This window comes from Mixophyes fleayi, chromosome 8 (assembly GCF_038048845.1).
Source record: "Mixophyes fleayi isolate aMixFle1 chromosome 8, aMixFle1.hap1, whole genome shotgun sequence".
Lineage (NCBI taxonomy): Eukaryota > Metazoa > Chordata > Amphibia > Anura > Limnodynastidae > Mixophyes > Mixophyes fleayi.
The window spans coordinates 24,278,762-24,303,459 of record NC_134409.1 but is presented as its reverse complement, the minus strand read 5'-3'; the positions used below and the strand labels follow the sequence as shown (position 1 = coordinate 24,303,459).

Genomic DNA, 24,698 nt, shown 5'->3' with positions numbered 1-24,698 from the left:
CCACCAGCTATTACCCGCCGTTATCTTGCTATGCCCTGTACAATGGGCAGAGTCTTGCCATATCCTGCCAATGCAGTGTTTACAAAACTGTCATAATGGTGTCTCTTTGTTTGGTCATGAGGAATGGAAACCTTGCAGAAAGCAGGTATCATTATCTGCCGTTAGCTGATTCAGCGTTAAGGCAAAAATGTCCGGGCGGATGGTGTGAATTTCACAGTAAGTAAACATATTGGGTCACTTGGTGCACGTGTACTCATCGGACCAGTTTACACAGTCTTGGACTCCGTTCTGGCACAGACTGCGGGGGACGCAGTTGCAGTACTGGTAGATGACGGGGGTGCAACTCCACCAGGACTGAGACCCACAGATGGAACAGGATGCCACTAAGACACAAAGAAGAGATGAGAGTTGGGATCATAAAGTACAGTGGACATCGATGTCATATTTTAATGGTACAGAACTATCACCATACAGATTTGAGGGTTCCTAGTGTGGCATAATTGTACATCATTGTCTTAGCCCTTGGCTCTTGCTCATTCAAAGCACTGATGAACTGACATGGTAATCCTAACATTGTACTCTGATCCAGATTATTCCAATTGATGAGAATAGACCAGTGTTGGCTAACCTGTGACGCTCCAGGTGTTGTGAAACTACAAGTCCCAGCATACGCTTCCAGCAATAAGCTGCTATATATTGGCAAAGCATGCTGGGACTTGTAGTTTCACAACACCTGGAGTGTCACAGGTTAGCCAACACTGGAATAGACCATCAGAATTATCTACTTCTTTGCACTGAGAATCTGCTGTTCAGTGCAGCCCTGCCCATCAGATTTATTTTTTCTTCTACCAGTTTTTAACATTATCTTTTCCATATCTCTCCTCTTGCTTGTATCCCCTTTATCCCTCATATACTTACGAGTTTGAGACTCATCGGAACAGTCTCCACAGTTATTGATTCCGTTGCACTTCAAGTTGCTGTAGATCCAGAATTGAGGGTTTCCACAGCGGAATATCAAATATCCAGGTAAGTTATTTGGGAGGTTATCTGGGGAGGACAACACAATACACAGGTTGTTAGAAATAACCTGACAAGAGACATACACTTTATTTTTTATTTATCACACAGTAATGCCACTACTGGACCCCTCAGCTCAATAATGGGTAACACCCCCCAATGCTCCATATAGCACCACAACACATGGGTATACAAGAAATAATGTATTCTATCAGTGATGAAATGCTGCTAGATTGCTGTACAGACGTGGATAAATTTGTTGGGAGCCGTCCATGGTGGTACATTCCATGTATAGTGGTACATTCCAGCATATAACGGTAGACAGTGCTGCAATGGGATAACAGCACAAGAACCATGGAATTGGTCTATTTAGTGTGTTTATTCTCTTCATGGTACAGGAGTTTTACTTACCGCATAACGAGGTACTTTCATCCTCCCCATTGCCGCAGTCACTAGCAGAATTACAGACCTGCGACGGCAGCAGACATGTGATTCTGTCATCACACAGAAATCCTGTGTAGTTATTGGATGTCAGACAGTAGCGGCTCTCTGAGGGCAAAGATAGGGAACAACTTTATTAATGATCCCTGAGTACCAATAACTGGTCATTACCATTCATACTACATGGTCATTCTGCGAGCATAATACAGGGGGAGACAGAGTACATGAAATCTAGGACATAAACTATGTACAATCCCATGTCCACCGAGTTGTCTGTCCAACTGTGCAACTGAAATGGTCCCTGATCCATAAATAATTTGTATTAGTGCAGTGCACATTGTAAAATACACATTGGGCCTCATGTAGAGCTAGGAGAGAATCCAGGACAAACCATGTTGCAATGCCAGGGGTGCAAATGTAAGTTTTTGCCTGCATACATGGACATACTGGCGATTTTTGCATGTAGCACACACATAATGGGCAGCTTTGTTCTAGATCTGCAATTTTGTGTTGAAATACAAAATGCCCCATTCCCAACTCTAAATCTGTCTGCACATTTTACAGACCCCCCCCCCCCCCCCTTCATGCAGAACAACATGGTTTTGCCAAGGTATAAAATTGCACTTTCTACCTGGATTTACCCCTAAATGCGAATGAGGCCAATAGAGTAATAATTATTTCTGCACACAAAGTAGAAACTACTAATTTGAAGCAAAAAATTTTGGGGGATTTTTTCATTAATGAACTACATTTTCAACCCTGTACATTCTACTTCCTGAAACATCTGCCCTGGATTTCTTCTTACTCCCTCATTCCTTTTGTATGTAAACAGCATCTTTTTAATTAACAAAATACAAAAAGATTGAGGGGTATATTTATTAAACTGCGGGTTCTAGCTGTCATTTTGTAGAATGCACTAAATAAATGAAAGCTAGAATCTGATTGGTTGCTATAGGCAACATCTCCACTTTTCCAAACCTGCACTATAGTAAATTTAGCCCTCAATGTCTTCCTGCACCTCTGTCTCCCTAGTCCTGTGCCTACACGACATTTCCACATATCTGGGCCTGTAACAAGAAGTTAAAGTGAGGCATTTAGCCGGACGTAGTTAAAATCATGCGGGTGAGTGACAGTAGTACTCACCATTCAACTGTTGCATACAGGAAATAACAACCAATAGAGGCAAGAGGAGGGTCTTGCTGAGTCTTTATATACCAACTGCTGCAGTTCTCCCTCTTGTTCCTGCATCCGGATGCCACCCTCCCCCCGGGCAAGTTTTACTTAGGGTTATACCCCCTTTTTGTCTTAGGTCATCTATTCCTCTTTATTGGTAGGAGAGCTTTGCAGTCAGTAGGTTTGCATATGATGCTGGGTTCATCTAGTAACAGGTCACTACCCCCTTCAGTGTCACCATATGGTTGGTCCGCCTGTGAGGTGGACCCTCAGCTGGTATGTGCAGGTTAATCCCAGCAGTTTGAGAGGGGGTGTAGTCTTGCCGTTGGACAGATTTTAGCACCGGCCAATAGATAAGGTATGATCCTGGGTTGGTGGTACTATGGTCAGACCTTTCTATCATTATTGGCTTTGCATAGTCTGACTGCCCTGCTCTCGTCCGCCATCCAGTCCTCAGTTAATTTCAATAAATTAATATTCTTCTTCCAAACTTAAATTTGGTGTCCGTGTCGTTAATTGGTTTAAGTAAGATGTTATATTTTAGTTGTAATGGTTGTGTATGATGGAAAACTTCCACGTTATGCATTTTAAGAGCCTCTGTACAGCTCATTGAACTCTGAAACAACTACTAATATCTTTACAGTCTAAACCAGTGATGGGCAAACAGATACACTTCAGGGGCCACATTGGCGGCCCTCTTACATTCAAAAAGGCCACACATCACCGTTAATCTCAATAATAAGCATTACAGCAATACATTTAATCAAAGAGACAGACACCTATCTGTAATTACATATAAGCAGGTATTTTAAACAAGTGTTACCCACTATTACAAACAAATCTGACAGCAGTAAGGAGCTGAGGGCCGGAGGGTGCTTATTGTCCATCCATGATCTAAACTGTACATAATGCATTATCCCTTATAATGCAAAATTGTATTTTTAAAATACTACAATTCCAAAGTTAATTAAATAAACAGTCACTGAAATATTAGGAAATGATGTGATGTCATTCCAGTGCTGCCCCCTTGCACTGGAATGACCTCCCTCGCTCCATCCGTCTATCCCCTAACTTGTGCTCCTTCAAACGGGCACTCAAAACTCATCTCTTCCTCAAAGCTTACCAGCCCTCCACTTAACCCTCTTTCCATGCTCGCTCTCATCTCCTGGATCCTCCTTTGAAAAGGGTGCACTTGCTCCCCTCCTCTGACTCCCTCTGTGCCGATTGTCTGTTGCCCTCCCTTTAGGATGTAAGCTCTAATGAGCAGGGCCCTTCTCCCTCCTGTCTCTCTACCTTCTCTTCTGCTCCAACCTCAATATTTTTGCTTTTCCTGGAGCATCTGAAGTCTTGGTATTACTCGTTTATTGTTCTGTACTGTTATTCCCTGTAATGTCCATTGTTTGTACTGTGTTCGGCGCTGTGGAAACCTTGTGGCGCCTTATAAATAAATAATAATAATAATAATGTGAATGAGGGGAAAATTTTCTAAAATGTAGTTTATGTAATGACTGTTCTTAGGTGTGTTTTGCCATCGGCATGAAGCACTTTTGTGATAGTCTGATATGTACAGTAGTGTGTAAATCACGCTTCCCTTGAACACCCCACTGCTCTCTGCACGTTGGAGCACCCCCACGTCTCCTGCCAATGACTGAGCAGTCCTGTCAGCTAATATCAGTTCCCAGGCGCTCCAATTGTTGGTTGATAACTGTTCAACATCCTATTATCCACTCAACTCCAGCAGTGGAATTTAGTGAGACACCACAAACTGAATGGTGTCAGCGTGTTCTATTACTGGTTGATACCTTTTATGTCCTATACTGACCTCTGAGTGGCTGCCAGAGTTTAGTGGAGGAAGAGAAACTTAGCTGTTATCTGCCAATATTCACAGAGGCTGATAGCAGCTCAGAGACCCAGTGGTAACATAGAGATAACTACACAATAGCCCCACGGGGGATGGGCTTTGTATGGTATAGCGGCCAATAGGAAATTACTTATGCATTCTACATTGCCCACTAGGAAACTGCACTGCATTGAACAAGTCAACAGGGAATGGGCTCTTTATTGTTGTCACGAACCATTAGGAAATGGATGGATGAATATTTGGCAGTAACTGAAGGAGGAGGCGCAGAGTCTAACGCGACCCCCTGAGTGAGACCCCCGTAAGGAGGTTTGGGCGTAGCTGTGTGAGATGTGCAGGTCGTGGCCCTTGATGTCACTGGCGAGGCAGCAGGAGTAGAACAAGAGTAGTAAATGTAGCCAAGGGCAGAGCCAGGAATTCTATCAGAACCAAAATCAGCAAAGAGGAAGAATAGTCAACGTATATCCCCTGGACACCATTGGGTATAATGTGTGTATAGTAATGTTGTAAATGGTGGATGGGCTTGTTCAGAATAAGAACAAGTGACCAGAATGTACAAATCTCAATGACGACCAAACACAGCAAGACCATCTCTGCATCATTAGGCCCAGATTTACATGTTTATTTGCCCTTCTAGGCCAGTTTCTTGGTGTCACCCAAACCCCCTATTCTCAAGACCATAGTTCTCCATGAAATAAACTCCCACTACATACCAATTGTATAAAATAAGAATAAATAAGACAAAAATGGGTCTGTAATTACATGTTTATAACATGGAAATTAAATTATTATTATTATTATTATTATACAAAATTAAGAAAAAATAAATATACAAAGTGCCCCTGCACCCGAGCCCTGGGCCTCCGTCGCCTTTCAACAAATTTGGGTCAGGTCAACATGTAGAATAAGTTCAGAATCAGTGAGTTCTGACATCACAAATGTTACTATACAAATTATTTAGCTATACAAAGATCTACTTATATATTATATAGTGTTACAGCTGAAGCGCATTTACAGGAGGCACAGAGGTATCTTCTAGTATTCATATATCACTAGTACATAGTGGATTGATAGTCTGTATTCTCATGAATATAGACTAAGCCCAAAAAATGGCTGCCTTCACTTGAGGTCATTTATGAAGTGTTAAACGGCTGCTCCTTAGTACAAAAGCAGCATTACATCTTGATTTGTGCAAGTGCACATTTCTGCTGCGCTGCATTGGTTTATGGAGCAAAATGGGCGAGTTTGTGGAGGAGCGGCAGTTTGCGTAGGGGTGGGGGAGGAGTTGCACAGGCAGAGGGGGAGGAGTTGCACAGGCAGTGGGGGAGGAGTTGCACAGGCAGAGGGGGAGGAGTTGCACAGGCAGTGGGGGAGGAGTTGCACAGGCAGAGGGGCAGGCGTTGCACAGGCAGAGGGGGAGGAGTTGCACAGGCAGAGGGGGAGGAGTTGCACAGGCAGAGGGGGAGGAGTTGCACAGGCAGAGGGGGAGGAGTTGCACAGGCAGAGGGGGAGGAGCTACACAGGCAGAGGGGCAGGCGTTGCACAGGCAGAGGGGTAAGAGTTGCACAGGCACTTCCGCACTCTTTCGAGTTTTACCGCCTCTCTAGGCGCACTTCTACGTCTGCTGAGAGCGGATGGTAGTCGGACGGACCATGCAATGCACAGGGAGGACAAGGTGCATTTGTGCAAACCCAAGTCCTACCCCTGTGCTTTGTAAGTAATCTCTACTGTGGGTCAGTGACTGGCCACATGCTTACAGCTCTACACATCTTGTTACCTGGAGACTTTGCAGGGAGGGCAAGAACGGCTGTACAGGCAATTGCCGCTGCCACAATCATCAGTACAATTAGAATCACCGCTATGGTGCACACGCATCTTCTCGTGCAGCCGCAACACATATCTGAGAATGACACACACGTTAATCAAGAAAAAAATGCATGAAAGCGGATGAAGAACACATTGTCATGGATGGATAATTACCTTTCTCTTCCCTTGAGAGCATTGTCACCGTAGAACCAAATGAGGTGGTGTCCATACTTTTCCGCTAGAAGACAAAACATAATGCGATTTCTATGTAGTGCGCTAGGAGTAAATCTGCAGCGCTGTACGCTGTCTGTGGACTGGTGAATAGGGATCCCTTATTCTTTAAACAAATAATCGAGGCCCCCATCTTACCGCTGCCTGCCAGTGCCGATGGCATCACTCACCTGTCCTGGTGACATATTTTTTGATAAATTGCACTTTATAATCATCATCAACATTTAATTTTATAGCGCCAGCAGATTCCGTAGCGCTTTACAACTTTAGAAGATTTTCTATCACTGAAATAAGCAGCGATAGAAACTCTTCATAACAGAGGGGTCTTGTTAAATAGTCTGAGCACCTTAGTCCGAGTGTGCTGGAAAAAAACAATATAATTAGTAGTGGTCTAGCAGAGAAGTAACTCTGTCCACATCAGATTAAATTGTTCTCCTTCCTAAGCAATGTCCCATGCAGCGCCTGGGTGACGTGGAAGAATTGTCACTAACAGGCGCATATAAGCGGATTTCCCTCACATCAAAAAAGCGAACCCTCCTGCAACCTCCAGATCCCTCCTGAAATGACATATACTGCAGCCCAGTAAATGTGTGACTGTGTGAAATATGAAAAGCATCCCAATTATTGGAAATTTGTAATTTACCAGTTGCAAATTGGACCCGATCCATTTGTTAGGACTTGAACAGGTTACTCGGCTGTTGTGATCAAGTAATAGAAGATAAACCTGTATTATTTTGCGGGAACAGCACAGATGCCGATCTGCCTATTTGCTTCTGGTAAGCTGGTGAATATAACCTAACTACTTCTATATATTATCTATGAGCAACTGGTTCTGTTTCTTCAGATATTTCCCTAATCAGAGGTTCGGGGCAGGGGAACGAGGGATACTGGGATACTGTGAGACGACGGATACGGATAGTAACAGGGACTGACCAGCCGGTGATCGGATTAGCTGGGTTTCCTGCAGCTATATTATTCTATGGAGACAGCTCCTGTTTGTGAATTCTCGTTGAAACAGTTTTCCAGGGTTGTAAAAAAGGAAAAACACAAAAATAAATTAATACACTGACTACTTCTGTAATATAGTTCAAGTGGAACTAAAGAAAAAAAAATAGAGCACTAAACTCCATATGAGACACAGCAAGGGTGTAACTACCAGGGTATGTGCCTGGAAGCTGGGGGGCCCTACCAGGGGATGGGGCCTAAGGTGGTCCCCTCAGCCATGCCTCCCAACTATCCAGAATTCATCATGCTTTGAGTAGCCTGACCCGCGGTATGCACGTTTGTTCCGACTGGCAGGAAGTTGGGATGTATGTCCATGATGCGTGAAGCAATTCAAGGGTGTCTTTAGGAGAGGGAAAAAGGGTTGGGGGCGGCTGAACACTTGAAGCGTGGCCAGCCCTACTCTGATATGTCCATGCCCTCATTTTGGAGGAGCAGTGGCCATATCCCGACTTGGGCATTTCTAATATTGTGGTATCACAACCACAAGGATGAAGATGGTGACACCTACCAGCAGTTAGCGCTACTGAGTACAGAGGTGCGGAGTCTAACACGCCTCTGGTTTTCACCAGGGACCCCCGCAAGGAGGTATGGACTCCGCTGCAAGAGGCGTGCAGGTCGCAGCCCTCAGTATCAATTAGCTGGAGAGGTGTCCAATGAAGCAGCGGTGATGGAGCAGCAGAATACTGAAAGGAAGTCTGGATGCAGCAGTGCAAAGTGTAGTCAGCAAATCCGGGTCAAAACCAGAGATACAATCACAGCCAAAATCAGGAACCAAAGGAGAAGTCAGGAACAAGCCGGGGTCAGAATCCAAATGAACAAGATACACAGGAACATATGCTGGAGCAAGGCTGAAGACCTAATACTCTGGAACCCTAATGGAGTCAGAGTGATCTTTAAATACAGGGAAGTGTTCCGTGATTCGTGCTGCAGTTTTCGGCAGGAGGAATGCAACCAACCGTTAGACAGGAAGAGTGTTTCTTGTCGCTATGCAACAGAGCGCGATGCCCTGCGCATGCGTGCGGATCAGAACTGGAGAACATCTCCAGTCGCTATGTGACGGAATACCAAGCTCTGCATGTGTACGCGAAAAGAGCGGAAAGTGTCCCGTCGTTATGCAGCAGGATGAGGGCATCGCAAGGGGGCAGGCGCCCGTCTAGAGGCAGAAACAGGACGGCGCCTCACAGAGGTATGCCCTCAGCTGTCCAACCCTGGTAGTTACTCCCCTGATTAGTATTATGGGGTCAACAAAGTTCTCGTTACACCCCTAGATTTCATACATGTGAAAGTGATGGATGCATATTTTATACTGACTTAAATCAGTTTTGAAAACTAAGCGTCAGCTGACCATGAGATAATGAGCTCTTAGAGAACCACAAAACCCCAAAATTGAAATTGTCAGGTAGGAACCATGAATGCAAGTAGATTATTTAAGTTCAGCTGAACTCCTCCTACACCTTTAGGATGTTGTCCTGATGGGATCTTATATAGTTTAGTAAGCTTAGAATGCAGTCATCAGAGTTACTGTGACATTACTGCCCCTAACCCTGTGTATGATTCCTCCTGTCTTCATCTAAGCTATGTATTATGTATGACTGAATGTTACTGAAGATACAGAATACAATACATGTGGGATTAGCAGTGTATGTCATGCTTTTAAACCGTTCTATATCTAAAGGTGAATCTGCTTACATGATTTTGCATTTAGGCTTATTGTTCTGATAATGTTTTTAATTAAATTGAGGTTTAATTTGAAAAATATACATGGCAAATATGTGTCAGTGCAGTGACTGTGGGCCTGATTCATTAAGGAAAGTAAAGCAAAAAAAATTAGTAACTTTGCACCTTGGCAAAACCATGTTGCATTGGAGGGGGAGGAAAATGTAAAATGTGATGGCAGATTTATAGTTGGGGTAGGGCATCTTTAAATTTCAGTGTACAAATAAGCTATACAAGTATTTGTGTGCTACATGAAAAACAGCCAATATTTATCTTATGTGCAAAATAATCTAATTTGCACCCCTTCAGTGTAACCTGAAAACTTTTTTTTTTTTTCTTACTTTCCTTAATGAATCAGGCCCAATGTGTGTGTATATGTGTAATTGTATAGTCTGTGTAACACAGGATCCTATCAGATAAGAAGTTACTCCTTTGCATAGCAGGTGCTCTACTCTGAGACATTTTTTGTGTAGTCGTCCCCTCTATATAACACCCAGAATGAGGAGGTATAACATACAAAATTATTTGTTCCAAAACCATGTAACAGTGCAGATTTGTTTTTGCCGATTGCAATAAAGATCTTCTCATATCTGAAATATGTTTTAGGTAAACCTAAGATCATTATTTAATTGTGCAGAGGGTGAACTGTGCAATTTTACTTTTTCTTGAAAGTCAAAACACACCTGTCCTGACCCATAATGCCTCTCCAGGCACAGGTTGGCATAGGTCTCAGAATCATGCATGTGCCTGGGCATATGCAGGGCAGTTTCATGCACGATGCAATACGGAAACAGAACTAGAAGTCGCTCGGCATCAGCCCATTTATGTGCCAACCAAATATTATTGAGTTTTACTAAAAAAATAAAGCAACTTGTAAACAGAATAGCCTTTCCTTTTATTTCTAATTCAACTACTTGTTTTGTAGGTACGGTTACAATTGTATATGGGGTTGGCAGTATGTAATGTGCAGTAATGACATGACATCTTATCACAAAGGAAAATCTACTATGTGTTACACGTTCTGCCAAGGCTACATTGTTGCTCTAAGATAATTAGTGCATGTGTCGTACAGTGGCTAGTGTGACCTCAATCGCGGAGTATGGCTAATAGAAAAGATCAAAGCTATTCTTAATTAAAAGCATTTATTTGTTTTTCATTTTGACCAACCTCAACTAAAAGAAGGTCCAAGACTTGGGGGTATATTTACTAAACTGCAGGTTTGGAAAAGTGGAGATGTTGCCTATAGCAACCAATCAGATTCTAGCTGTCATTTATTTAGTGCATTCTACAAAATAACAGCCAGAATCTGATTGGTTGCTATAGGCAACATCTCCACTTTTTCAAACCCGCAGTTTAGTAAATCTAGCCCTTAGGCTGGGTTTGCACTACAGAAAATATCAAACCATACGATATCATTTGAAATTTTAAAAATGACAGGAAGTCCCGATCAGTTTGCCTATTCATGCGTACACACTATAGCCAGTCATAACCATCTGATAGGAGGGACCAGAGCAGCACAGATAGAGATGTCACTGATCCCTCCGGTCTGTACAGGGGACCACAGCACAGATGTGCCAACTGATATGTTTAACAACATGGTGTAATCCTTTGGCTGCCCAAGAAGTCTGCCGCACGCTGCCCAGTCTAAGTGCCACAGTGTGTTGACCCCTGTGGCTGTGAGAGGGTTACTCTTAACTGTTTGGAGTGGGGTTTACCCAGGAACAGGTCCAGGTTGGGTAGGAAGCTATGTGGGCACCTTCGACACTGCAAGCAGGAGATGAGTTGCAGCTGGATGCTTCTCGCAGAGCCTTCATGTGGTAGTTATTGAGGGGTTGTCCAGGGGGCTCCAGGTGTCAGTCCCACAGGGTTTTGAGCACTGACAAGCATGTTTTCCTACAGCCCACCAGCTGCAGCCTATTCTCGTACCCCGCAACAGCCACAGTGTGGCCATAGTGGGAGGTAGCAGCACATGCAGGGAACCACAAGAGACAATGCCAACAGGGCAGCCCAGCGTATACAGAAGTGTGTCACAGGAATAGGGGTCTGACCTGCTGTGGTATAGAAAGCTCTCAGCACAACACATGCAGGATACAATACACACACTGAGCAGTGCACCCCTACACATATTGCACCCCATGGCTGCAGAGGAGATGCTCCAATCCCGCTGCAGGAACCCAGTGACAAGTGATGTAGCTAAATTGTTGTTCCAATTCTGCAGAGTGCATACACACTGCAGAATTAGAACAACATTGTTCCATCAGTGAACAAGATTTTAAGTTCAGTTTAAAAATCTCGTTCAACGATATGAAGTGCTTTGGAACGCTAACCGTTCCTTGTTGCAGGGTACACCCTACTGTGATATCGGGCCACGTCTGATTGGCCACATAATCTGCTGAAAACACTATACTGTGTGCCCAGCCTTAAGAAGCGCTTTAATGCCACACACCCTGTCCCACTGCTGTGGACAGATATGTTGAGAGCTATGCCGCTGGGTATCTTTCTTTAGAACCATGCTCGCTGATGGACACAGAGCCAGGACACTTGTTCCCCAAGTTTACAGAAGCTGTAGTAATAACCAAAAAGCATTAAAATGTTTAGGAATTGACCAAAATGCTCATGTACCCCAATAAATAACAGCTGCATTGGACAAAAGGATGATGTTAATCAAATATAAATATAATTCTGATGGGAATAAAAACGTATTTTAAAGATACATTTACAGAAAGTTAACTGAAGCATAGCTATATTTGATGAACATAGTCCTTTTAGCATATAATTAGCTGAGTTTTGTTGGATCACTATGGATTATTGTTCCACTGAAATAATTTTAATTAATTTATAAAAAAGGAAAACCAGGGGGTAAATGTATTAACTGCTGATTTGTTCAACTCCCCGCTATTCCGCAAGTTTGCAGTGAGAATTTAAAGCGGCAATGCCTTTAACGCCATTGCTGCTTTAAATATTCACTGCAAAATCGCCGAATAACGGCGAGTTTAAAGAAATCGGCACTTGATACATTTGCCCCCAGATCTGTTTTAAATGTTTTGTACTTATTGGGCCTGATTCATTAAGGAAAGTAAGGCAAAAAATTTTTTTTTATGTTTTCTCCAGGACAAAACCATATTACAATACAAGGGGTGAAAATTAGTTTATTATTTTTCACATAAGTTAAATCCTGTCTGTTTTTTCATGTAGCATACAAATAATTGATAGCTTTCTTTGTACACTGACATTTAAGTCGATCTAGGACATGGTCTACCCCAATTATAGATCTGCCATCACATTTTAAATTTACCTCCCCCTCCAATCCAACATGCTTTTGCCAAGGTGCAAAGATACTCCTTTTTTTTGCCTTAGTTTCCTTAATGAATCAGGCCCATTATGTTTTTAAAAAATCTTACATTTTCTATATACTCCTGTTGTCATATACCAATATAATACATTAATATATAATACTGACATTGTGAAGCTTTTTCCTCATCCAAATCACAGATGAGTTCAGATTGAATTTGCTTCATGATTTACAGACAGACTTAAACACTGTGGTCATTATTATCTGAATGCGGTTTCAATATAGAACACAAAGTTCCCCTGTAATAAGTATTGCTCATTCCATGATATGATATATAGTGTAAATAATGTGCAGGGGAAAAAAACATTTGTAACCTCAAAGAACCTGGGGCCTGATTCATTAAGGATCTTAACTTGAGAAACTTCTTATTTCAGTCTCCTGGACAAAACCATGTTACAATGCAAGGGGTGCAAATTAGTATTCTGTTTTGCACATAAGTTAAATACTGACTGTTTTTTTTCATGTAGTACACAAATATCAACAATTTCAGTGTACAAATAAGCTATCAAGTATTTATGTGCTACATGAAAAAACAGTCAGTATTTAACTTCTGTGCAAAACAGAATACTAATTAGCACCCCTTGCATTGTAACATGGTTTTGTCCAGGAGACTGAAATAAGAAGTTTCTCAAGTTAAGATCCTGAATGAATCAGGCCCCTGGATATTATTAACAACCGTTTGAATAAGAACAATTTACAGACAATCGAGTCCCCTGCAACATGGACCTATATTTATCCCTTATCAGGGTTGTAATAAGTCAAACGGAGGGCAACAAAATATATGGAATTAGTTTAAAAATGTATTCTTATCTGTATTCATCATCATACATCAAAAATAGTGATCTCTACCTTGCCAGAAGATCCAATAGTGGTTAAAGTGTTAATATTTGCACTTTATAGTGTACGCTAACCTTATACAAATGTTTATGGCTGTTTCAGTTGTTGTTTAAGACAGAACAATTATACCACCTCTTACACATAGCAACAATGTATACTGTCCAATACCCCCCTCGGCAGCACCTCTATCAAACAATAACTTGGGTAGTAACAGGATCACATTACAGTTTATTACCCTGTAGTTTGTCTCAATATATATCCCTGGATTAGGCTTCTGGGACTTGTAGTGCCACAAGTAGCCTCTGCTATATTCCAATGACCAGTGTATGGAATTGCTAAGCATGTATCTGGGTAGTCAGTATTCAAATTATTCAGCACTAGTCTATACACACATTTATTTATATGAAGGATCTGCCAGTATGCAGAGAGTACAAATATCTAATGACCCCATTGTCTCACAGTTCCTCACCTTGGGGTAGGTCCGGTTCATAATTCTCTGAAGTTTTATTTGCAATCCAACATAAAGTTACAATTTCCCCGAACAACTTATTTCAGTTTCTCCAGTTAAGGTGTGAGAGCCCTGTGATCCAAGTTACCTGGAGACCAGAACAACACACTGACAAGATTGCAGCTGAGGGGACTGGACAATGATATAGACAATTAGTCAGCTGCTTGTTACACAGATACCGACAGAGCAGAGATGAATGAATAGATTTCCTCCAGTAGGGAACTTACAGGCTACACAGTTACTTGTATATGGGGTCTCACTCATAGGCAGCCGCGCTCAGGTCAAGGATTATAATTATTCCCTATATGTTGAAACTTATGTCTATAGAAACATTAAAAAACAGAATCCAGTTGAGGTTGTTAAATATGATTTTTTGTTAAGGCCTCATAAAGCCTTTGTTCAGCAATTTATTGTAACTTGCATAGAAATATTATTTGCTAAAAGAGATTATTCATTTTTCTGCTGATTTGCAGTCTCACAAGATGTAAGCCCATGGCCTTGAGGTTAACCTGACATAGAGAACACCTGAAGAATGTATCAAGATATGAGAACAATAAGTAGCTTTATGTTCAGCTCATAGTGTGGGAGCTGTGCCCTTGTGGTATATAGGAGATGAACCTCCAGCTCCCCTTGAGGTAAGAATAATAGCCATTTAATGATTTAATGAGCCATTCGCAGTTTCACTGTACAAGCCATGTGTACTTACATGTGCGTGGCTTAATCTTTGAGACAAGCATATGCTACTGGCAGGATCAACCAGGTAGCTTCCCTCTCCTGTCTGTCCTTAGAAGGGGGAGAAAGTAAACACCTCAAGAATACGTGAGAAAGTTAATCAGTAGCGCTTCTATGGTATAGACTATGCTTATGACATAGGATTTATTTATTCGGTAGGCTATAAAAAATTGTATCTTTGTATCAATAAATCAGAGAATATTCCTTGTATACAGAACTTAGTCTGTGTCAATTCTCTCTAGCTGATTGAAGCGCTTCCAGATATACTTGACACCAAAGGCAGACTTGGATCAGAATTTTAGATGTAACAAAGTCAAATTCATAAATGCTGCCATTGTCTTTTGTGATTTTGGCCTCGGACCCCAACACATAGAATGTGATGTGAGTGGTCAGGATACTTGTGCGATTGTCACAGCAAATTCTGACAAATTGCTCATCTGAATGAGCCCTTAATGTTAGAGTAATACACAGGAAGAGACAGAGTGTCAGACAGACACTTGATGCTACATTTACATAAGGTCGGTTTGTTAAAACCTCCTGATTTAGGTGGATTTATAGCGGTTAAGGGCCAAACCACTAGAAAACCTCCTTATTTAGCTTAATTAAGTTGCGGTTTAACAAACTGCCAGAAAAAAAGAGGTGACTGTGAGAGACGAGATTGGTCAATCTGCATAGAGATGATGAAAATTAAATATATCCCTATAATTGGATTAAAATTGACCCCTTAATAAATGATTGCCCCCCATTAAGCCAATGGTGCCTTCTTTTATGCTCTGAAAGGCAAACAGCATGCAGCGGTTTGACTTATAAGCCTCAATCTGCCCTATAATAAATGCTGCAGCTTGGACCACTAAACTGCAGGCAATGAGCAGCGGTTTAAAACGGCCTAAAAAAAAATATTTTTAGCAACACTGGAATTCCATCTCTTTTTTAGATCTTACTTTATACCCCCCCCAGTGATACTACTCACATTAATGTAACCTCACAACTGACCCAATCTCCACTCTGAGCCACACTCGCTCCTCTTGTTTCAGTTGTGCCCTCTTTCACTTACAACAGTGTTTCCCAAATCCAGTCCTCAAGGACTCCTAACAGCGCAGGTTTTCCAGGTAACAAGTGATTAGTGCCACCTGTGGACCTTTCAAAATGTGTCAGTCAGTAATGAACACACCTGTGTTCCGGCAAAGAGATGTGGAAAACCTGCACTGTTAGGGGTACCTGAGGACTGGGTTTGGGAAACGCTACTTACAATGTGAGCTCTCTCATGAGCAGGTTTTACATACACTGTGTTTTCATGTCTGCATTTATTTTCTCTACCTTGTATGTCCTTGATTTATGTATGTCCTGTTACCCCTACTGTATGGCGCTGCGGAGCACTGTGGCATCTTACAAATCTACAATAGTAATAATAGGAATCTAGATCAGTACACCAATCATACACAACATTAAAACCACCTGCCTAATATTGTGTTGGTCCCCTTCGTGCTGCCAGAACTGCTCTGACCCCTGGGAGCATGGACTCCACAAGACCTCTGAAGGTGTCCTGTGATATTTGCACCAACACGTTAGAAGCAGATCCTTTAAGTCCTGTAAGTTGCAAGGTGGGGTCTCCATGGCTTGGACTTGTTTTTCCAGCACATCCCAAAGATGCTCAATCGGATTGAAATCTGGGGAATTTGGAGGCCAAGTCAACACCTTGAACTCGTCATGTTCCTCAAACCATTCCTGAATCATTTTTGCAGCATGGCAGAGCACATTATCCTGCTGAAAGTGGCCACTGTCATCAGGGAATACCATTTTCATGAAGAGGTGTATTTGGCTTGCAACAATGTTTAGGTAGGTGGTATGTATCAAAGTAACGTCCACATGAATTCCTGGACACAAGGTTTCCCAGCAGAACAATGCCCAAAGCATCACACGGCCTGCGTCCGCTTGACTTCTTCCCATAGTGCATCCTGGTGCCATCTCTTCCCCAGGTACACGATGCACATGCACCTGCACATCCACATGATGTAAAAGAAAATGTGATTCATTAGATCAGGCCACCTTCCATTGCTCCATGGTCCAGTTCTGGAGCTCATGTGCCCATTGTAGGAGCTTTCATCGATGGACAGGGTCCAGCACGGGCACTCTGACCCGTCTGCTGCTATGCAGCTCCGTACCCAGCAAGCTGCGATACACTGTGTGTTCTGACACATTTCTATCATAGCGTTAACTTTTTCAGCACTTTGAGCTACAGTAGCTCCACTGTGGAATCGGACCAGATGAGATAGCCTTCGCTTCAGTCAGCCTTGGGCTCCCATGACCCTGTTGCCGGTTCACCGGTTGTCCTTCCTTGGACCACTTTTGGTAGGTACTAACCAATGCATACCAGAAACACCCCACAAGACATGCCATTTTGGAAATGCTCTGACCCAGTCGTCTAGCCATCACAAATTCCTTTGTCATAGTCACGGAGATCCTTACACTGGCCCATTTTTCCTTTTCCAGTATTTTAACTTCAAGAACTGACTGTTCTAGTGAGTTCTTTGTACAGCGCTGCAGAATTAGTGGTGCTATATAAATAACTGAGGAGGAGGATGATGATGATGATGTTCACTTGATGCCTAATATATCCCACCCCTTGACAGGTTCCATTGTAACAAGATAATCAATGTAATTCACTTCACTTGTCAGTGGTTTTAATGTTGGGCTGATTGGTGTATGTCTGGGTGATGAGAATTATTGTAACTTTAGTGTCATCTACTAATAGTTGGAGAGTATTCTCTTTAGTAACATTATCTAATACAGGGGTGGCCAACCAGTCAGAGTCCAAGTGCCAAATAATATCTATAGGTACTGCAAAGAGCCAACTTTATCGTTTATATAAGTGTACATATACATGTACCTAGTATAAACATGCGCATACATACCCAGGCCCGGCGCTCCCATTTGGCAACGTTAGGCAGTTGCCTAGGGCGCCGGGCTCTGAAGGGCGCCACAGGATTAAAAAGCAGATATACTTTTTACTGTAAAACTGTGCGGCGACCGCGGGCATACCTTCCACGGCCGCCGCACAGCTATGGATCACCATCGCCGCAACGGCCCGCAGATACTGAACGGGCTCAGCGCCTGCTCTGCTCCTACCAAGCAAAACTTTGTGCTCTGGAACAGCAGATGGGGCGGGCGCACCTCCGTCTCCTCCACTCCCCCTCCCCTCACTGACTGTTGGGCGTGACATCATCATCAGGGCCCGACAGTGTCAGTGAGGGACGGGACCCTGCAGAGAGGAGCAGCGTCATGGAGTTTAAGGTAAGGAAAGTCCTGGGGGCGGATATTTTGGGGGGGTGGCAGAGGTTTTTTTTGGGGGGGGGGGGGGCGGATATTTTGGGGGTGGGTGGCGGATTTATTTTGGGGGGGGGGGGGGGGCGGATTTCAAAATTGCGCCTAGGGCGCCGGGGATCCTAGCACCAGCCCTGTACATACCGTACTCGCATACATTGAAAATATAATTTACAATATCTTGCTAAGCAAAAAAAAAAAAGAAAATATCCAACACTGCCAAAATGTACACAATAATCATAAAATCAGCACAACTCTGCACTGCACAGCTCTTACTTCACTGCTGTGTCCAGCAGAAGAGGGTTCAAAGGGCTACTTATACTCCTTTCACAATAGCTCGCACTGCTACTGCATCCACAATCCCTCTGACCTCTTTACCTGCCCATTGGATCTCCCCACATGCCCATTACATGCACATCAGCCTCCCCCTGTGTCATCAGACCCTCCCATATGCCATCAATTCTACCCACATCTCAGAAATGTCCGTCAGATATTCCCACATGCCCATCAGACCTCCCCAATTGCCATTCAGCCCTCTCCACATGAAAATCAGCCCTCCCCACCTTCCACCAGAATTCACCACATGCCCCTTACATGCCCATCAGCCTCCCCACATGCCACCAGATCTTACCATATGCCCCTTACATGTCCATCAGCCTCCCTGTATTCCATCAGATGTCCCCACATGCTCCTTACGTGCCATCAGACCTCCACACATTCCCCTTACATGACCATCAGCCTCCACACATGCCACCAGATCTCACCACATGCCCCTTAAATGCCATCAGACCTCCCCACATGCCATCAGATCTTCCCACATGCCCCTCAACCTCCCCATATGTCATCAGGACTACCCACATTCCTCATACATGCCATCAGACCTCTCCACATACTCCATAGATGCCAATCAAGCCTCCTCACATGCCGATACACCTACACACATATCTCCCCAAATGCCATCACATCCCCTTACATGTTCATCAGCCTCTTCACATGACATGAGATCTCACTTGCCCCTTACAGGAGCCACATTTCAAAGCTCAAAGAGCCACAGGTTGGCCACCGCTGATCTAATACAATGAAAGCATCATCCTATGTCTATATCTGGGTAATTCATTAAATAGCTAAATCCACCCAAATGTCTTGTTTTAAATCATAAACACAACTGGTGCAATTTAGTTATAGTTTTTTTAATGCAATTTTTTTATTAAAATCAATAAGTATCAAATCCAACAAGTAGACAGTATTGTAAAGTAAACAGAACAAACTTACCGTTTACCATTTTGATGCTTATAAAGAAAGTGGGAAAAACTGGTAATTGAAAACGAGGCAAAACGTCATCGTTACGCCGTCGGACCTTGCGAGTTTTGGATTCTATAAGTACCGCCAGCACCATTTCCCAGAGGGACACAGAAGGGGTAGCACGGTTCTTGGCAGTCTCTAGTGCAGCTGGACAGCGTCATAGCTAGAAAAGAAAGAGGAGGGGTAGCAGTGTTCTTTAAAGTCTCCAGTGCTTTCAGTAGAGCTCCATTGCTCCATTGCTAATTGTCATTGCTGAAATAGAAATAATAGGGCTGGCAGTCTTGGTCTAAATCTGCAGTTAAATTGTACTGTATTATATAGCTCACACACAACCAGGAGAGCTCCATTGCTAATTGTCATTGCTGAAATAGAAGTAATAGAACTGGCAGTGTTGTTCTTAATCTGCAGTCACATTGTACTGTGTTATCAAAATGGATTCACAGCAGTACAGAGAAGACCAGGAGCACCAAGCAGCTGCTGGCACCAGTCATGATGATAGTAATCCCTCTACATCATCTGCTAAAGCCTATGTTAAAGTGCATAGTGTTTTTAAGTCAGGGAAACAAAAATGTAAAAAAACACATTTTACTTTGGTAAAGAAAAAAAGACCTGTAATCCAGTCAAAGTTATCTGCAGGAAAAAAAAATTGCCAACATGCCATTCTACACACATAGTGGCAAGGAAAGAATGAGGCCTTCGCCTTTCTCTATGAGTGCTAGTTCTGCAACTGTCACTGAGGCATCTTCTTGTGTGGTCAGTCATGACCAAGCAAGACCTTGTCATTCTGACTCAAAAAGTGTTGCCCAAATACTTTTACGTGTGAAAGCCGAGCTGGAAGAAAACAGTAAGGCATTAGAGGAAAATGTATGTTCAGATTCAGAAATGACACAAATCCCTGAGGAGAGTCTATCCACGAGTGCTATGTGTAAGCCTGACCTTTCTGATAGTGTACCCATAAAGAAGGCCCCTTTCAGCATTTCTATAGATGTGTGCATGAACAGGATGCCACTTTGGAATTGCAACAGGATGAGGGTGCTAATGAGGATGCTGATGAGGATGATAGTGTTTGTGTAAGTCCTGCATCAGTGGAAGCAGTTCTTGTACGTGATAAGAAGGTCATTGTCATGCCTGGGCATAAGACCAAAAAATACACCTCTTATGTGTGGAATTATTCTTACCCAAATCCTGATAACAGTTGGCTAGCCATTTGTAGCGTTTTATAAAGCCACATTCAGTAGGGGTAGGGACCTTAAACATCTAGGAACCTTATCCATGTTATGTTATTTGAAGCGAGTTCATGTCAAGCTGTTGGGAAAATCAGAAAGTTATGCTTAAAAATAACAACAAGCAGTCCAGCATCAGCTAGGTCCCTTCTCTCATCGAGATCCCAGCACCTGCAATCTACACTCCCAACACCGTCGTCATCAATATTCTCAGTAGCGATTGGAGTTAGTCCTGCATCCAAGTTGCTAAGGCTAGATGACTCCTCCACTATCCTGGATTCCTCAGAAGAATTCTTGAGCGTTAATCCCACCGCTGCTGATGGGGGTGCATCTTCATCCCAGAAGCAGACCAAGAAGAAGACTACTAGTAGTTTACAACAATTGACTGTTAAACAATCCTTTGCAAGAGGAAGCAAGTTTGAAAGCTGTCACCCAGTCGCAAAGCGGATCATAGGCACCATGGCGAATATGCTAGTCCAATATCCACTATTAATGCAGCTGGTTTTAGACAGTTACTTGAGGTCTTGTGTCCCCATTACCAAATTCCATCACAACACCATTTTACTAGAAAAGCTATTCCTCACCTCTACCAGAAGGTTTGTAAAAATGTAATTATTGGGCTACAAAATGCCATTCTGAACACTGTACACTTAGCCACAGATATGTGGACAAGCGGAACTGGGCAAACTAAAGATTATATGACTGTGACAGCTCACTGGGTTTGTGATTCGCCTTCACCAGCAGGAACAGCAGCAGCATGTATCCAAGTACATCACATTTTTTAGAGGCAGGCTACTCTCGCTTACTCCACAAGCCATGATATTGGGAAAGGAGGGGAGATGTATTTTACTCAAGCACAATGGAGAATACTTTCAGTGTTGTGCAAGGTGCTGAAGCCATTCGAAGTAGTCACCTGTAAAGTGAGTTCAGACACTGCTAGCTTGACCCAAGTGATTCCCTTAATTAGACTTTTGGAAAAGCAACTTGAGAAACTGAAGGAGATGAAACAAAACAATTACGCCAAGTATGTCGGACTTGTAGATAAAGTTCTTTATTCGCTTAGCCAGGATCCAAGATTTATCGAAATCGGATCACTACATTTTGGCGACTGTGCTTGATCCTAGGTTTAAGAGCTATGTCTTCTCTTTGTTTCCAACTGACAAAGATCTCAACAGATGCAAGGAGCTCCTGCTGAGCAAGATGGCAGCTCAAGTGTTACATGACAGGACGGTGTCTCCTCCTTCAGTTTCTCAGTCAACTGCTGCTAGGAAAAAACTTAGCTTTCCCAAGAGACTCAGGGATGATGCAGATGACTCAGGGGGTGTTCAGTGCTCGTCGCCATGTATTAGCTGTAGAATTACCACAGTTATCCAAGGAACGGGTGGAGCGATCAAATGAACCATAACTGATTTCATGATTCATTCTCAGTTTCACTGAACCGGCCATGTGCTCAGGGTGACGGCAATCTCCTTTCTTCACCTTCCAAAGCTTAGTCTGCAAGGGCCAGTGACACACCCATTTGTTTTCTCAGGTCTCTAAGCTGTTTTTTAAACTGGACATATTTAGCATCCTACCTCAGGAGCTCCTCTGTATTATTCTTCTGAAGCGCAGTGTAGCTCTTGTGCACACGCTCTCTTATAACCGGGCTCTCATCCGGTGGGTCACGTTTTAACTTAAGTACGGCCTCCTCAACTGCGTCTATATATTGGTTTAAATCTCTGTTCAATCCAGCGTATTCCAACATGACAGATTCGATGCTGCCCACATGTTCCGTGTCACAGTCTGCCTGAAGCAGAACTAATGCCATTTTGGTTGTAATATCCATTCCTTTGTCTACATAAGTTTTGCAGTTCTTCAGGGATGAGAGGGAGGTATCCACAGAGGAAAAGGAGATTAAATATGCAGCATGAGCAAACATGGTTAGATGTAGAGTTCATTGACAGCACTGTTAGGCTTAAAGCAGCTAAGCTATTGGTAGCTTGTTTTGGGAGGGGGGGGGGGGGGCTAAACAAACCAAGCACTTCAGCCACAAAAGTGCCACTGCTTGTCACTGGAGTGCTTGCTTTGTTAAACTGTACATGTCCTTTTCAATATCTTACACAAGTGTGGGTGGGAGGGCCCAAGGACAATTTCATCTTGCACCACTCTTCTTTTCTGCCACTGCGGTGTGGCAATGTTTCCTAGATGTGCTATGAACTGCCGTATGCAGTATTTGTTTGAAAGTGTATAACATTCTCTAAAGGTCATCCAACTAAATCAGGTTGTGGTGAACTCTGCATGTCTGTCTGTCTAATGCGGCCATTGATATATATTCGTTGTGACATGCTCCCAAGCTCGTGTGAATCTGGTAGAGGGTGGCCAGAGGTCAGCTACAAGGAGTTTATAAATCGAGGAGACCGTTTCGGATCTTGCTGGGTAATACGGAAAAGTTCAAACTGAATTAGTAGTATATAGTGTTTGATCTGGATGTACGCCCAATTCTCCTCATCTGTAAATGCTAGCTCTTCCTTAATATCATAGTATTGACGGATTCCCTACTACTAACCGGCTGGTGACAATTGAGCATCAGTTCTTAATTTATTGCTATAGTTTATGCTACCATTTTGTGTAAGTAGATCACTTAATCCAAGGTCTTTATCTTTTATTAAGGAACTTCGAAACCACAAGTATGGCTTTCATAATTACTATCTTGAACTATTTAGTGTTGGAAGAAAAAGAGGAAGTGATACACCTTTATTAAGAAGAGAGTACACATCATTTTAAAGGACAATATTTGTTTGCTTATTTATATTGTAACATGGGAGGAAAAAAAGGAAGTGACACACTTCTATTAAGAAGGCGGCACACATCACTTTAAAAGGACATTGTGTTAAGATATGCCTACAGCTGCACCACCTTGATCAAGCCTGATCTTGAAAGCTAAGCAGGATTGGGCTGGGTTAGTACTTGGATGGGAGAGCACCTGGGGATACCAAGTCCTGTAGGCTAAAGTATAATTAATGGAATTATATTGTTGTTGTATAATGTACCAATAGCACACAGTACACTTTATTTGTTTTTTGGATATTTTGTAATATTGGTTAAATATGATGTTAACCTAAGGTGTATATTGCTGTAATTGGAGGGAGAGCAGGGGAATCTAAAACATTTATTTATTATTCAACACGGCAGTCCTGGCTCCAGCAACCTTTGGCTCTCTAGCGGTTGTGCAGCTACAAGTCCCAGGATGCCCTGCCACTCAAGGCTAAGGCATGCTGAGATTTGTAGTTGCCCTAGCTTTTCTACCAGTACGTTAGGATTTCTTAATTAGTTTACTAATTGGTGTATATAAATGTGTTTGTTGCGACACCTTTAAGGGTATGCTGGTAAAGCACAGAGTGACTGTATAACACAGGCCCATAGGGATCATTAATCCCTCTAGCCCCCATATCAAAAGCAAGTTGTTCATTCTCATCCTCAGGGGTAAGTGCAAAAAACAAAAACAAAAAATGCACCAAAGCCCTTCCCATGTAAATAATAATCTGATTTGCAGACACCAGTAAAAAAAAAAAACAACCAACAACAAACCTGTATAATTAAAACAGTAGAATGGATATGATCAAATATTAAAAGGCGTTTTTTCACTTTAAATGGCCTGTACTAAACCCCCTTCTTCCCCAATAGTAGTATTTTGGTGACCCTCCTACCAGTGACTATTTAGTAGGATCATGTCATCTGCACGTAACTGGGACTCCTGCCAATCAGCTTTGGCGCTGCTCAACTCTCAGCAATGCAGGCTGGTGCTGATGGTGTAACGGTGGGGAGTATGTATTTATGGCACACATTGGGTACCTTGTTACATATAGAGTAGAATTAGTATTCCATATATCTGGACAGTGTTGCAGATTAGACCCCTCTGTTGGATGGGACAAAACAGTTTATTCGGCATAGAGATTCATGACCTTCAAATCATCTGCAAGCAAGGGACACGGAGTAGCCAGCTGCTGAGTCCTTGCACCACCTAATCCAGGCTATTCACAGGGAAAACATGGGAGCAACTCCCTAGTACACAGATGTAACTTGTAAATTACCCTAAAGAGGGCACTTTATAACAGATCACATTATATGCAGATTTTTGTGTGCAAGTTCACAGCTTATACAACATAAGGGAAAAACCGCTTGTCTGGATAAGACACT

The 24,698-nt window shown here is 42.7% G+C and overlaps 1 protein-coding gene across 1 annotated transcript; it reads right to left on the bottom strand.

Annotated features, from left to right (window-relative positions):
- Nucleotides 1-78: 78 nt before the first annotated feature.
- On the bottom strand, nucleotides 79-13,926 carry LDLRAD1 (low density lipoprotein receptor class A domain containing 1). The gene is made up of 6 exons (XM_075184029.1): nucleotides 13,906-13,926; nucleotides 6,470-6,533; nucleotides 6,267-6,389; nucleotides 1,429-1,566; nucleotides 919-1,047; nucleotides 79-383 (listed from the first exon to the last, which is right to left on the bottom strand). The coding sequence occupies exons 1-6, from the start codon at nucleotides 13,924-13,926 to the stop codon at nucleotides 235-237; spliced, it is 624 nt and encodes a 207-aa protein (XP_075040130.1). The 3' UTR covers nucleotides 79-234.
- Between the last annotated feature and the right edge of the window lie 10,772 nt (nucleotides 13,927-24,698).